The 13,256-nt window shown below is 37.5% G+C and overlaps 1 protein-coding gene across 2 annotated transcripts in view; it reads right to left on the bottom strand.

The window, feature by feature from the left end:
- The window catches only part of GLIPR2 (GLI pathogenesis related 2), a 77,358-nt gene that overhangs the window by 25,664 nt on the left and 38,438 nt on the right, over positions 1 to 13,256 (bottom strand). For both annotated transcript variants that reach the window (XM_081343249.1, XM_081343250.1), the window contains 2 exons: positions 7,922 to 8,030; positions 3,852 to 3,955 (listed from right to left, as the gene is read on the bottom strand). In XM_081343249.1, the coding sequence (XP_081199375.1) occupies positions 3,852 to 3,955; positions 7,922 to 8,030 (213 nt within the window). The remainder of the gene's footprint in view (positions 1 to 3,851; positions 3,956 to 7,921; positions 8,031 to 13,256) is intronic.

Genomic DNA, 13,256 nt, shown 5'->3' with positions numbered 1-13,256 from the left:
AGTTCCAATGGCTGGCTGAGTTGCCTGAATTCAATTGTAGAAATCCTAGCTGCTGTGCTGGACTCTGGGCAGAAGAGAATGAGGATGGCAGGGGCAGCCAGGGTGGGCAGTAGATGGTACCAGCTGCACAAGGAAGTTAAGCTGCCCTGGCATCATCATGGTCACATAAGATGCATTGGACAGGGAAAGGGGTGTTCCAGATGCTATCTGTCACGGCCCATGCCAACTTGTGCCAAACACTTAGCAGCTGCTGGTGGCATGGTCCATCCTCCTGCCGCACCCACAAGCTCTGCCCACCTACTCACTTGCCAGCCACATCCCACACACTCTGCCCACCTTCTCACTCATCAATCCACCTGGTTATTCCTACAGCCGCCCAAGGTTAGTTTTCCCACCAGTAAGTTTGGCAGTGTGGAATTGTCCTGTGTCAACTCAGAGAAGGCATAGTTGGCAAGTTGGCAGAGGTGAGTTGGCGGGGATGAGCTGACTAGGCAGACTAAGTAGAAATATTATCTAACCTCAAGTTATCCTACAAGCTTCATAATCAAATGAGGACTTGATTTGGATCTCACTACCTTAGTCTAATAATTTCACCACTTTTCTACTATAACTGATCTACCAAAAATATCCAGTAATAAGAAATTTAGGCACAGTACTAATAGATAATGTAGAGACAAGACAACTATTCAAGAATAATTCATTCCCTTTACTTGTGGCAACAGAGAATGTATGAAAGAACCAAGAATGCAAGTGCTTGATGTATTGCAAATTTTGGTAGCAAAATTTGTTTCCACCAAGGCATTTTAATATATTCTGTGATTTACTATATTTCCTTTTTCCAAATATTCTAATATTTATATTTTACATATTACTTTTTAAAGCACACATTTGGAGATAAGATATTTAAATGTTGGAGATATATTTAAGCATAATTTTTTTTTAAAAATCTGCAAACTGATATATAAATAAGTCATGTTTATTGATCTACATAAGCAATCAGAAAGATTTATTTGCTCAGTAAAGGAGTGGTATGATATATCAGAATAAGGAATAGAATGGAGAGGATGTCAATAGGCCAGGTTTGAAGGAAATTCAAATTATTATACATTTTGTTCACATGGGTAGGAAAGAGACTAAAATTAGGGGAACCTTTACATATTTTAAAAAGTGCTAAATCCAAATTTCAAGAGGAATTAATGTTTTTTTAAAACAAGTTTTATTAGTTTTCCAATTTAACATCAAAATATTTAGAAAGCATCATGGTGACTGGGTAATCAAAGGTTCAATAACAGAGTTTTTAATACCTATCTCAGGTTACATTATCAGAACATCCTTCTCTCTTTCCCTTAATATTTAATATAACTTGCTTAAACTAGAAAATTTCTAGCACTAACATGCTCAGTTAAAACAATTATCAGTCTATTTTTAGTTATACATATCCATATCCTGTTTTTAAATTTTACCTAATTTTTAATTTTGATTATAGTATTCAAGTTTAGCTCTAACATCCATAATAGCATCCATAAACCAAATTTCCCTTATTTCACTACACAAAAATTATAACATTTTCTATTTCTCATCCTAATACATCACCTTACTAATATAATAACCTAGATTTGTCAATCAATTTTTACTTATGCATATCCATGTTCTATTCTGAATTCTAATTCTTAATTTTTAATTATAGTATTCAAATTTAACCTTTAACATCCATAATAGCATCCATAGCCCAAATTTCCATTGTTTCACTACACAAATTATATATCTAAAATAAGCCTAGTAAATAGATAAACATATTCTAGTTTTATCTCATAGATATTTTCTATTTCATAACCTTACTAAAAGAATAGCCTTTAGTAGCTCTCTAACAGTTCATTTTTTAAAAACCTAACTCTACCTTTCTTTTTCTGCTAACCAGGTTTCCAGACCAAAAATTTAGGTTGTCAGATAGGTCTCCCTTCATTCCAGCACATATTGCTTGAATCAAGGAAGACCATCTAGCGATCAATTATCCAGAAAAGCTAAACCATTTATAATCATTAAGTTGTTGCGCTGATGGTTCAAATCTCTGTATTTTCTCTAAAATCTTTATCTTCTCTTCAGTCTGGTCTCTTCCTTCCTCTGGTATCTTCTGATTTAAGTAGAAGGTCTTATCCAATTTTGTAATTATTGCTTGGTTGTCCAGGTTTTCAATAAGTTGTCTTTGTTGATCTTTAGCATCCTGTATTTTGGTGTTACTTTCTTCTGCTTCATGTACTTTTGGAGTTGTAAGTTCTTTAGCTGGAGTCAAAATTTGGATGTTAAGTTTTTCAATATCTTGTTGTTCCTTAGAGTCCTCTGTCTTAGTGGTGGTTCCTTCCAGTTTTGTTGTTTTCTGGGTTATAAGTTCTTTAGTTGGGGTCTGGGTTTCAATTTGTGGTTTCAAGCTAGCACCTTTATCTTTCCGTCTGGAATTAATTATCTTCAAGAATTTTTTCAAGTATAAGCTTATAGTTAATTGAAGTTTGTAGCTGGTTTCCCTCCATTTCTGGAGCAGTTATAGATAGTCTTTTAGTGGAGGCTAATTTTTAAACAAGAGTCAGTAAATATTCACCTCCACAGTTTTTAGAAGCCAAATTCATCTCCCAACTGTTTCAAGTTTTTTTTTATCTTTAGCTAATGCCAAGGACAGATCTGAATTATAAATAGATTTATTTGCCAGGGATATTTGCTTGCTGTATCAGGTTTAACCACAAGATGTCCCCAGTGTTATTTAAAATCCTTTTCAGAAAGAATAGGCTTTTATCAAATTTAAGTTCTTCGTCTTTTTTCTTTTTTCCTTTTTTGTCAAATGCATAAAATAGCCAGATCCCATGAAGATAGGAGCTTTTTAGGTCACCAAATGTAAGAGGGATGTAAGTCCAATTAGTTAATTATACTTTTTCAAGGTGCTTTTTTCCCCGGTGTATTCAAACACCGCCATTTAAGAGGGTGGGAGGAAAAAAAATCCCTTCCCTCTCTTCTCACAGGGGGAAGCAATTTCAGAGGGCTTTTAACAGGCAAAGAAAAGAAAGTTGGGACAGGGAGAAGGCAGTTCTCACCCAGTTCCTCCACTGTGCTTTCAAGTGCTAGGTTGTTAGTTTGGCCTCAGCTGGAAATGGCATTAATGATGGGCCATGGGAGTGGCCGATCCTTTCTTCGTTGGTCTGAAGAGCTGCTCCAAATTGAAGGGGAGGGATGCCACCCTCCCACAATCGATCAGAGAATCCTCTTCCCCACTCGTCGCCCCTCCAAGGCAACTTTCAACCCCCTTTCAGGGATCACCTGGCAAAAGAAAGCCAGATGGTGGGAGGAGCAATCTCCCATGTGTCTGCCAGTGCCGAGATCCAGAACCAGAAGGCAAGAGGAATTAATGTTGAAGCACCCTTTAAAATATTTTCATATCATTCTCCATAATGCAGAGTTCTCCTTTTCCAAAAAAATTAAAAAAGGATTTTTCCCCCATGACATACTTCACTTCACTCCATTAGCTACAGTCCATAAAACTCAAATGTTTCTTGATTTGGTCTGCTTATATTTCAGCTATCAAGTTCTATCAGAGTAATGTGAATGTGCATAAATGAATCTTGGCACAGAGCTGCCTCTTCTGGAGCATGTGGGATAATTCACGTAGAAGCTTATATTTAGAATTCTAAATAGGATACAATATCTATGAAAGATTAACAGGCTGTTGAGCAGACATTTTAAATGCATTTATTAATTAGGGTTCTGTTTCTATGTGCTACAGATTACACTATATAGCAGGATTTGGTTTTTTACACTAAAAGGTTTAATACATGCTTTTCTTATATAGGAACAAAAATTTATTTTACCTGATTGATTGTATGAAGCCCATGCTAGATTTTCTCCACATTTTCCACTGCTAGATTCAGGACTGTGTTTGAGGATTCTTGTGCTAGCAAGTGCTTCTGAATACCTTGTTTAACAAATAAGCAAATATTTGCTAAATATAGAGTGCACTTGGCCTAAAGGGTTTAGCCAGAAGTACATATGATTTAATTTGAGAAGAAATTTTACACTTGTGAGAAAAAGCCATCTATCCCCCTTTTCCCATTTTATTGTGCAGCCTCTGCTACCCTGTGGAGCATGATTGTCTGTTGGTTTATGGACAAGTGGATTGCTCTTTAATATGACTGTCTGACTGGGCCTACAGAATCCCAGCCCTAGCATGGTGCTTCTTGTATTTAATAAGATTGAACTTCTTGCATTTAAGGTTCCTCCTCAGTATTGAATTTCTGTGACAGACTCCATCTGGAACATCTTCAAATTTGAACCACATTCTAATTTGTACTTCTTGCTGTATTTAGTTCTTGGCACAAAGTTTGATTTGGGCAAGGAATACTGAATTCTATTGGTACAATTATTATTTCCTTTGAAATAGGTGTCTGTTTATTTCAATGCTCTTGCTCCTGGATTTGCAACAATTGTAACTGTTATTTAATTCTCCAACCTGAAGAAGCCAATAGCTGTTAATGTAAGTTAGGTTTAGTGTTATTTGAGCCCACAAATTAATTTGTTCTTCTGTTGGCAGGAGTTGTTTGGAATGGATTTGCACAAGTATGTTTTAGCAATTGCACTTAGACTTTACAGCACTCTCTGGGCCAGGGGTAGGCAACCTCAGCTCTTTTATGGCTCATGGACTTCAACTCCCAGAATTCCTGAGCCAGCTATGCTGACTCAGGAATTCTGGGAGTTGAAGTCCATGAGTCATAAAAGAGCCAAGGTTGCCTACCCCTGCTCTGGGCAGTTTACAAAATCAGCAAATTGTCCCCAACAATTTGGGTCCCATTTTACCAACCTCAGAAGGATGGAAGACTGAGTCAACCTTGAGCCCCATCAGGAACAAGCTCCAAGCTGTGGGCAGAGTCTGTCTACATTTTAACACCACTGTGCCAATGGGGCTTCTGTTTTATGACCATCACTCAATTTGGAAGCTCTACCAATAGTTATTCATGCTTTAATTACCCTATTTAGCATTGTATATTATATAGGGCTATCCTTGAATGTATTAAAACCTTCAGAGAAATGCACTGAAGATAATCTGAAGTCTATGTTTTTTTTAAAAAAAAATCGACATCAGAACCCAACTATGCCATCTATGAATAGTGTAAAGCAGCACATACATGAATCAAAAGATTAAGTCTTTTCAATCTGCCAGAGTATCTGAAGAAGAACCATGAACCTGAATTATTTGCAGAAGGCAAACAATTAGGCTGTAGGAAAGCAGAAATAGCATGTGTGGTATCTCTCTCTTCCTTCAAAAACAGATTTATTTTTCTACAATGCATAATGTGGATTAGACAATGGGTCTACTTAGTAGTAGTATTCATCCTCATTGCTGAGTTGCAATTCAGACTTAATCCATTAGAGTTCAACGTGCTGCTTCTATATATTAGGTGCTACTATGTACCACTTTCATCAGGTTGGTACTATGTACCACTTTCATCCCTACCCCCAGATAACAAAGAGACATTGCTGCCTTAATGTAATCAGCAGAGCTTCTTTTTCAATATCTGGAGCACTTACATATCCCTCAAGGGGCAATATTGGGATTATGCAATCAGATTATGCAATCAGATCTGCTTCTTGCCATTTTCAGAGTTAACAAGTCCTTTTGCGAGAACAGGTGGACTACTGTGAGGCTGATGTGCAACACAAACAAATCACTCAGTCCTAAGCAAGGAGTAGTGGTGGAGATGCGTAAGATAGCCTCTTTTGAAATTACATGCACTCTTTTCATCTGTGGGCTAGATGGATACTTCAACTGGCTTCTATATAACGTAATGCCTATAAAGGGTCAAATCAGGAAAATGTTCAACCCCAGCTTTTCTTTTAAAAGGCAGTGGTGTACCCACTCATGAAGGGGCTTTCCCTAGATTCAATCAAATATTAGACATTATCCAAAGTTTGCCTTTTTAAAAAAAGTTGTCATGGAGAAGTACAGAGATGATCTGGGAAAAATATGTGGTAATAATAATAATAATAATAATAATAATAATAATAATAATAATAATAATAATAATAACAACAACAACAACAACAACAACAACAACATAAAAACCAGTTTGGTTAAAAGCACCAGGCTAGAAACTAGGAGACTGTGAGTTCAAGCCCTGGTTTAAGCACAAAATGCAGGAAGAGGACAAGCTCTTTTGAAAATTGTGCTGAAAAGATTCATAAATTGAGGCATCTGCCAAGACTGACTTAAAAGCCTATGCACAGACAAATATATATATATAAATTATACACTACATTTGTTACTCTTGAAGAAAAATTATCCATATAATATATAAATAATATATTATAGAGGGATATTACAAATTTAAATTATTGTAGCATCAAATTTATTTATTTTTAATTTTAATTCCATTTATATCCCGCCCTTCTCCGAAGACTCAGGGCGGCTTACAAGCTTAGCAATTGTTCAATTCTACACAAATGCATATTTATACAAATTACTTCACCAGATTATAGCATGTCACCACTTTTCTTGTAAAAAATGGCATTATCTTTGAAGCTAATATTTTGTAATCATGAAAAAGTATAAAACTTTGGTTTGAGTAAGTATATTCTTGAAATCCACATTGCAGGTAATCCTTGAGATACAATCTAATACTAAATAGCTATTGAAAGTTACAATGGACTACAAAAGCTACATAAAATCCTGGTGGCTGCTTATGATCATTGGCCCTTATATCTGACCACAGGGACATTCTAGAACCTCACCACCACCACCACCACCTCTTTCCCTCTATCCCACCCAGGCAAGACCTCGCCAGGCTTGGGCTTACTTCTCATGCCTCTACATTTCTCAAGCAGCACATTCTCAGTACTCTAACAATTCCTTGTGGAAATGGCAACTGCTTTTGGAGCTTTATTCCCCAATCAGCTGGTCATTGGAAGATTGCAAACTTTTCCTGGCCCTTGCTAGGCTTTGGGGAAACCAGCCGTATGCAAAGATGGCAGCTTCAGGAAGAGCTTCCCAAATCTTTCCTTTGCTTAACCCCCTCCCTACCTCAGAAACTCATATTTTTTTCAATAAAGAAAACAATAAAACAAAAAGCTCAGAGTGACAGACTTATTGATCTTTCTTCCTCGCCCTCAATTAACTACTAAAACTAAACACTCTGCCTTCCAATCTCAATCCCCTTTAACCAACTCATTTACTAAATTTACTGCATGCCTGGAAAGTTACTCTGTAAGTTGCCTATTTTACTGACGGGTTAAAGAGCTTAAGAAAGAAAAGAAGGAACGAAGGAAAGAATATCTTTTTGTTTGTGTTGAAGAGCTGAAGAAAAAATTCAGCTCAAAAAAAATAGGCGCTAGGGCATAAATGTGCAGCAAATGGCTGCAACAAAAGTTGGGTCCTAAAGGGAATCAGACAGCAAAACGCTTGGAAACCTTTGGAAACTTTTTGCTGCATTATCCCGACAGCCAGCTGATCAGAGTAGAGGCCCATCCCACAAGTGTGGCTTCATTGATCAAGCATGGAGGCTTTTTGGAAGTCTCTCTGACATTAGAATGCAGTGCTGGGCCTCAATTTAGCTGTGCTCTTCCACCCTTCTGGACTGCTTTTGGCTTTGCAAGGCTTTTTGATGCTTGTCTGTCTCAGCTGGGTGATGGGGCTGCCCAGGGCCCCCTTCACCCATCAGGTACCCCTGTTTGCTTAACAACCTGCACATTCATATAACTCTGGCATTAGGGAGAGCAGGGAGTGGGGTTCATTAAGACATATTATGTCACTTAATATTTGTCATCATTTTCAACCATAATGGGCCACAGGTTCCATTACAATCATGGACTTCCTGTATCAAAAAGATTGTCTGCAACCCAAATATAATGCTATCATATTTTTCAGTCAAGAAGATCTAATTGTACTTACTGCTGTGCTTCTCTATTTAATTTTTTACAGAGTTTTAGTGAAGGAACACCGTGCTTCTTCCTGTAGTCATTGTGGGCTCTTAAGACTTCTTCTGAAAATTGCTTGGAGGCTAAGGGAGTATAAAATATTAAAAATATTACTAAATAAGAGTATGTCAAAATGCAAAAAGACCCCTGTAAAGAACAAAGTCAGTTTTACCAATTTATAGAAAACTTACTCTACAATATTTGAGTCTTGGAAATATGAACACTAGAGAGATACATTTTGGAATTAAAATTTGAAATCAGTCAGATCCATCCATCCATTCATTGTTTTGTTCCACAATTGAATGGTTAATAAATTGAGGCACAAATGAAGCTAATTAGTTAACCCTAAGCTAATATCTCCTAATATTCCTATGGGAATTCTGCTGTTAATTTGAGGGTGGCTGTGCTGCTCTTTATTCATCCCTGATTTCTGTCTCAAAATACAGGTAGTCCTCGAGTTACAAATGTAATGGAGTTTGCCCATTCCGTTCATAACTGAAGGATTTGTAGGAATAAATCTCATACCTTAAACGAAATCATTCCCTGCTTTTGCCCACGCATTTGCTAATCAAATGCATGGTTTGTTAAGTGCACATGAGGTATCTCAGGATGGGGAAGGCCATGGGGGGACCTAGTGATGGAACAGGCCCCCAAGACCTCCCTGACCTACTAAGATACCTCATGCTTCCCCCTCCCTTCCTGCTGCACTGGACTCACTTATCTTGCAAGGATCTGTCTCCTCTCTGCTACTATTTCTTTGCCTCTAAGGAAGAAGAGAGTCAATGGAAGCTCCTGTGTGCCTTAATATCACACAAGTTCAGGCACCCATCCTCTTTTGCAGACAAAGCTTCCAGTCTCTGTCAACTCTCTATCAGGTCTCCATCCAGGAGGAAAATATTTGAATGCCTATGGGGTGCTTGGAAATGGAGTGATTTGCTCCCTTCTAAGTGTCTCATAGGTACTCAAATACTTTTCACCCTGACAGAGATCTGACAGAGGCTGGAAGCTTTGTCAGCATGCAAATGGAGTGCTTGGAAGCAGAGTGATTCATTCCGTTTCCAAGCACCCCATTTACAAGCAGACAAAGCTTCCAGTCTGACTGAGTGAAAAGTATTTGAGTACCTATGGGGTGCTTGGAAACAGAGCAATTTGCAAATGGGGCACTTGGAAATGGAGCAATTCACTTTGCTTCCAAACACTCCATTTGCACGCAGATGAAGCTTCCAGTCTCGTGTCAGGTCTCCATCCAGGTGAAAAGTGTTCTGATGGTGGCAGAAAGCAGTTGGGAGAGAGGAGCAGGAGACAGGCACTGCAAACACTTTTCATGCTGAGAATTAAGGTTTCTGCGGTCTGTGATCTCATGAGAGTTCAGGCACCTATTCTCTGCAAATGAGGTTGGGTGCCTGAACTCGTGCAATATTATGACACCCAGGAGCTTCCATCAACTCTCCTCTCCCTCAAAGGCAAAGAGGAGACAGATTTTTGTATGGAAAGTGAGTCAGACATGGCAGGATGGGAGGAGAAAGTGGTTGTGTGGAGCAGGCGGGGAATAGTGTGAATGTTGCAGAGCTCTGCAGTTGTTCATAAGGCAAACAACTGCAGTGGTGCTGCAACATTTGTAATTTCAGAACTTGCTCGCACATAACTTCAAATACGTGCTAAGTGAATGCTCATAACTTGGGGATTACTTCTATATACAGGTAGTCCTTGACTTATTACCATTTGTTCAACAACCATTCAAAGTTATAACAGCAATTTAACTCCCACCCACCTGCCTATCTACACTTCACTGATGACTTTCATTGCCCTGTGCTCTGATTCCCCTTTAACTTTTACTATTTTCTTGCTCTTATTGCTGACAAGGCATGCATAGTTGGCTGGGACAAAAAGAAGCCAAAAGTAGCCACAAAGTACCAAGAAGGCCCTAGGTGGGACAAGGAGGAAGAAGAGGAAGAGGGTGGTGGAGAAGGAGGAATAGGAGAGAGAAGGAAGAGAAAGAAGAGGAGGAGGGGATGATGATGAAGATGATGATTCAAGATCCCTTCCAAATCTGTTATTTTGTTAAAAATTCTACGTCTAACATGTATAATATTAATACACAGCTTCCATTTTCCATTGAACCCACATCTGAAGGGAAACATGGGATAATGTAGCTCGAGGGTTGTACCCGGATCCCCTCTAAGTGATTTGTTTTGGTGTAGGATGAGAGGCAAGTATCCGTCCTAGCCAGTATAAAGAAAAAAATGATAAAAGGAAATTTGTGGGCTTTGCTGGGAAACCAATTTTGCTAAATAAAGGTACTTAAAAGGAAAATAAGATGTAGAAATAGACTCTCTCTCTCTCTCTCTCTCTCTCTCTCTCTCTCTCTCTCTCTCTCTCTCCAACCATGTGATATGTTTAAGATGTGTGCCTTCCTTAATTTGAGTTAACTGAGATTTATGGTGGGAATGACCAGGATGTGTAAAGCTAAGACTTCTGTTTTCCTTTTCTCTTCTCTTTTCTTTGTCTTTGTGTTTGTACATGTGTCAAAGTCTTTGTGTGTGAGATAAATGTAACTGCTAATTTTCTCCTTCACTCCTATTTTGTCTGGCCAACAAAATAGAGTGAAGTGAAGAGAATTGAGTTCCCTTTTGCCTTTCCTCGTGAAGAGGAAATGTTTAAAGTTAGTTTAGAGGAAAAAGTTTTATTTGTGCATTTCCTGTATGTGTTGTAAATAGGTTTTATCTGTTAAATTTAGATTTTACCGACAAAGAGAGACTAGTATATCTATTATGAACTATTTAGCTCTTATCAGCTAGCCATACCCTTCTGAGATTTGAACCTGGGCACATTAGACAGCTGTATTAACCTCTAGGCTGAAAGCCATTACAATTAATGATACAGGAGAATGGACTGGACTGGTTATGAGATGGAAGATAAGACAGCAAACTAATGTGATCAATGCTACTAATTCTATATTATATCCAAAGTTCTTTGCCCAAATTATCACTGCTTCTTTTACTTGTTCTTCCTCCATCTTTAAGCTAAACAGATATTTATAGAATTTCTTAATCAACTTTTCTTCTGGTTTTAGCAGTATTTGGTCAAATTCTGTCTGTTCTTTATAAAATCCCATTGTTTTAACATCTTTTTCATATCTTGTTTGGATTTGCAAATATGGCCATGATAGATCAATACCTTGTTCTTGTAAATCTTGTCTGTCATTCAAATTTCCTTCATTGTCCAAGATATCATTTTAGGTCACAACGTAAAATTTACACAAGCTCAAAACTTAAGAGAGAACTTTTATAAAATGTTTTATAGATGGCATCTAGATCCTAAAAAGCTTGCAAGTATGTATCCGAATTATCAGCCCAAGTGCTGGAGGTGTGGCGATGAAGATGCAACATATTTTCACATATGGTGGACTTGTAAAAAGGTTAAGGCCTTTTGGATAAAAATTTGGTGGAACATGCAGAAGATTTTCAAGCAAAGGATAAAGTTTTGCCCGCAATTTTTTTTGTTAGGTATAATTACAGATGCTGCGGTTGTGGACACTAAGTTGATGTTGAATTTAACTACGGCAGCAAGACTCTTAATAGGTCAATATTGGAAGAAGAAGGAACTGCCGACTATAGAAGAATGGACTTTAAAGGTTTCTGACCTGGCAGAGATGGCAAAGATTTCGGCTTACTTGAAAGATCACTCGCAAGAACGTTACATTATGGAGTGGAGAAAATGGATTGAGTATATCCAGAACAAATATGGGACTAAAAAGTTTCATGTAGCATTTGAATAAGTCTTCCTTTCTTTTCTTTTTTCTTTTTTATATTTAATAGTAATAGTGTTTGTAGTTATCCTATATGAGCTAGAGAGTGATAGATTTTAGAGTTTATGGTTGTTAGCATTTGGATGTTTATGAGTGTTTTTTTTGTTTTTATACCCTGTACTTAGCTCTGGGAAGTCGGGGGGGGGGAGGGGGGGAGGGGGAGGGAGGGATGGGTATGGGAGGGGGAAGGGGGACTGTTAAAGATAAAATGTATGTTACAACTTTGTCATAATTAATTAAATTTGGATAAGCAAAAGCTTCCATTGTTGAAAGCCTTGATATAAATTTTCACTTTTATTTTTTCCCATTCTAAAAGAATGCATTTTTTATAAAGCAGTTTTGAAAATAACTATGTATTTTATTCTTCCCATACCACAGAAAAGCATGCCAACCAATTTGTAGGTCATGGCCCTCTAGGTATAATAGTCCTTTGTCTCTAAGCATTATCTATTCTTTAAGCCATATTAAAATAGTTGCTTGGTAGTATAACGTACAGTCTGGCAGTCCAAATCCTCCACTTTCTTTCGCTTCTTGTAGCATTTTCAGTCTAATTCTAGCTTTTTTTCCTTGCCAGATAAATTTCAGTATTGTTGTATTCAGTTCATCAAAAAAGGCTTTTCCCAGTCTTACAGGAATTGTTTGAAATAGAGTTATCTTTCACTGATTATTAATGAAGAATTAATAAGTAATAGTAAAGTAAAAGTAATAGAACATTGTGAGAAAATCATTGCATACTTTTTTATTTTAAGAGAAATTACAGCTGCAGAATGCAATCTGGGTCGGTCACCAGGACCAGAGTTTTTGTCTTGTTGCTTAGGTTGTGTTGATGGCTGGCTTTTAAGTCATTAGCTTTTAAGTCATTAGCTTTTGCTGCCCAGCCCTCACCTTCTAAGTATTTGACAGGCTGGTGGTAAATCAGCACTTCTGTTGACTGACAAGGGGCCTGTTTCCTAGGCTTCAATCACTTCCCTGGTTATTTTGTGCCTACTTGTCCAACAATCTTAGTAGTTGCAAAATTGAATGTGTGTCCTTGTTCATTACAGTGTGAGGCTACCAATAAGTTTGAATGAACAAGTAATTCAGAAACATTATCATCAGAGATTTAACATTTCTGGAAAAGAGGTACAAATATTTAGAGAAATTCTAATTACAATATTAAGGAAATGCAAAGAATATTTTCCCTGACAGATCTCCTGAAACAACATAATATTCCCTTTCACTGGGATAAACTGGAAGGGATTATCTTTACCTTTAGAAATAAATGATATAGACTAAACACAGTCCTTAAACCAGAAGACTTTTTGGAAAAACATGGATCAGAACTATATTATTTTTCAAGAAAAAGATAAAGAGGTCTGACACTTATCAAGGACAGGCTGTGGAGATGGGAGTCTCAGCTAGAATCCCTGGAACTTCATAACAGATGGATTGCAAGATATTGACATGGAATGTTAATAAGGCAAATTCCCCACAAAAGATATTTCATTATTTGAAAGAAGTG

This window comes from Vipera berus (genome assembly GCF_964194415.1).
Source record: "Vipera berus genome assembly, chromosome: Z".
NCBI lineage: Eukaryota > Metazoa > Chordata > Lepidosauria > Squamata > Viperidae > Vipera > Vipera berus.
The sequence above is the reverse complement of the archived record's forward strand: the minus strand, read 5'-3'. Positions and strand labels throughout refer to the sequence as shown.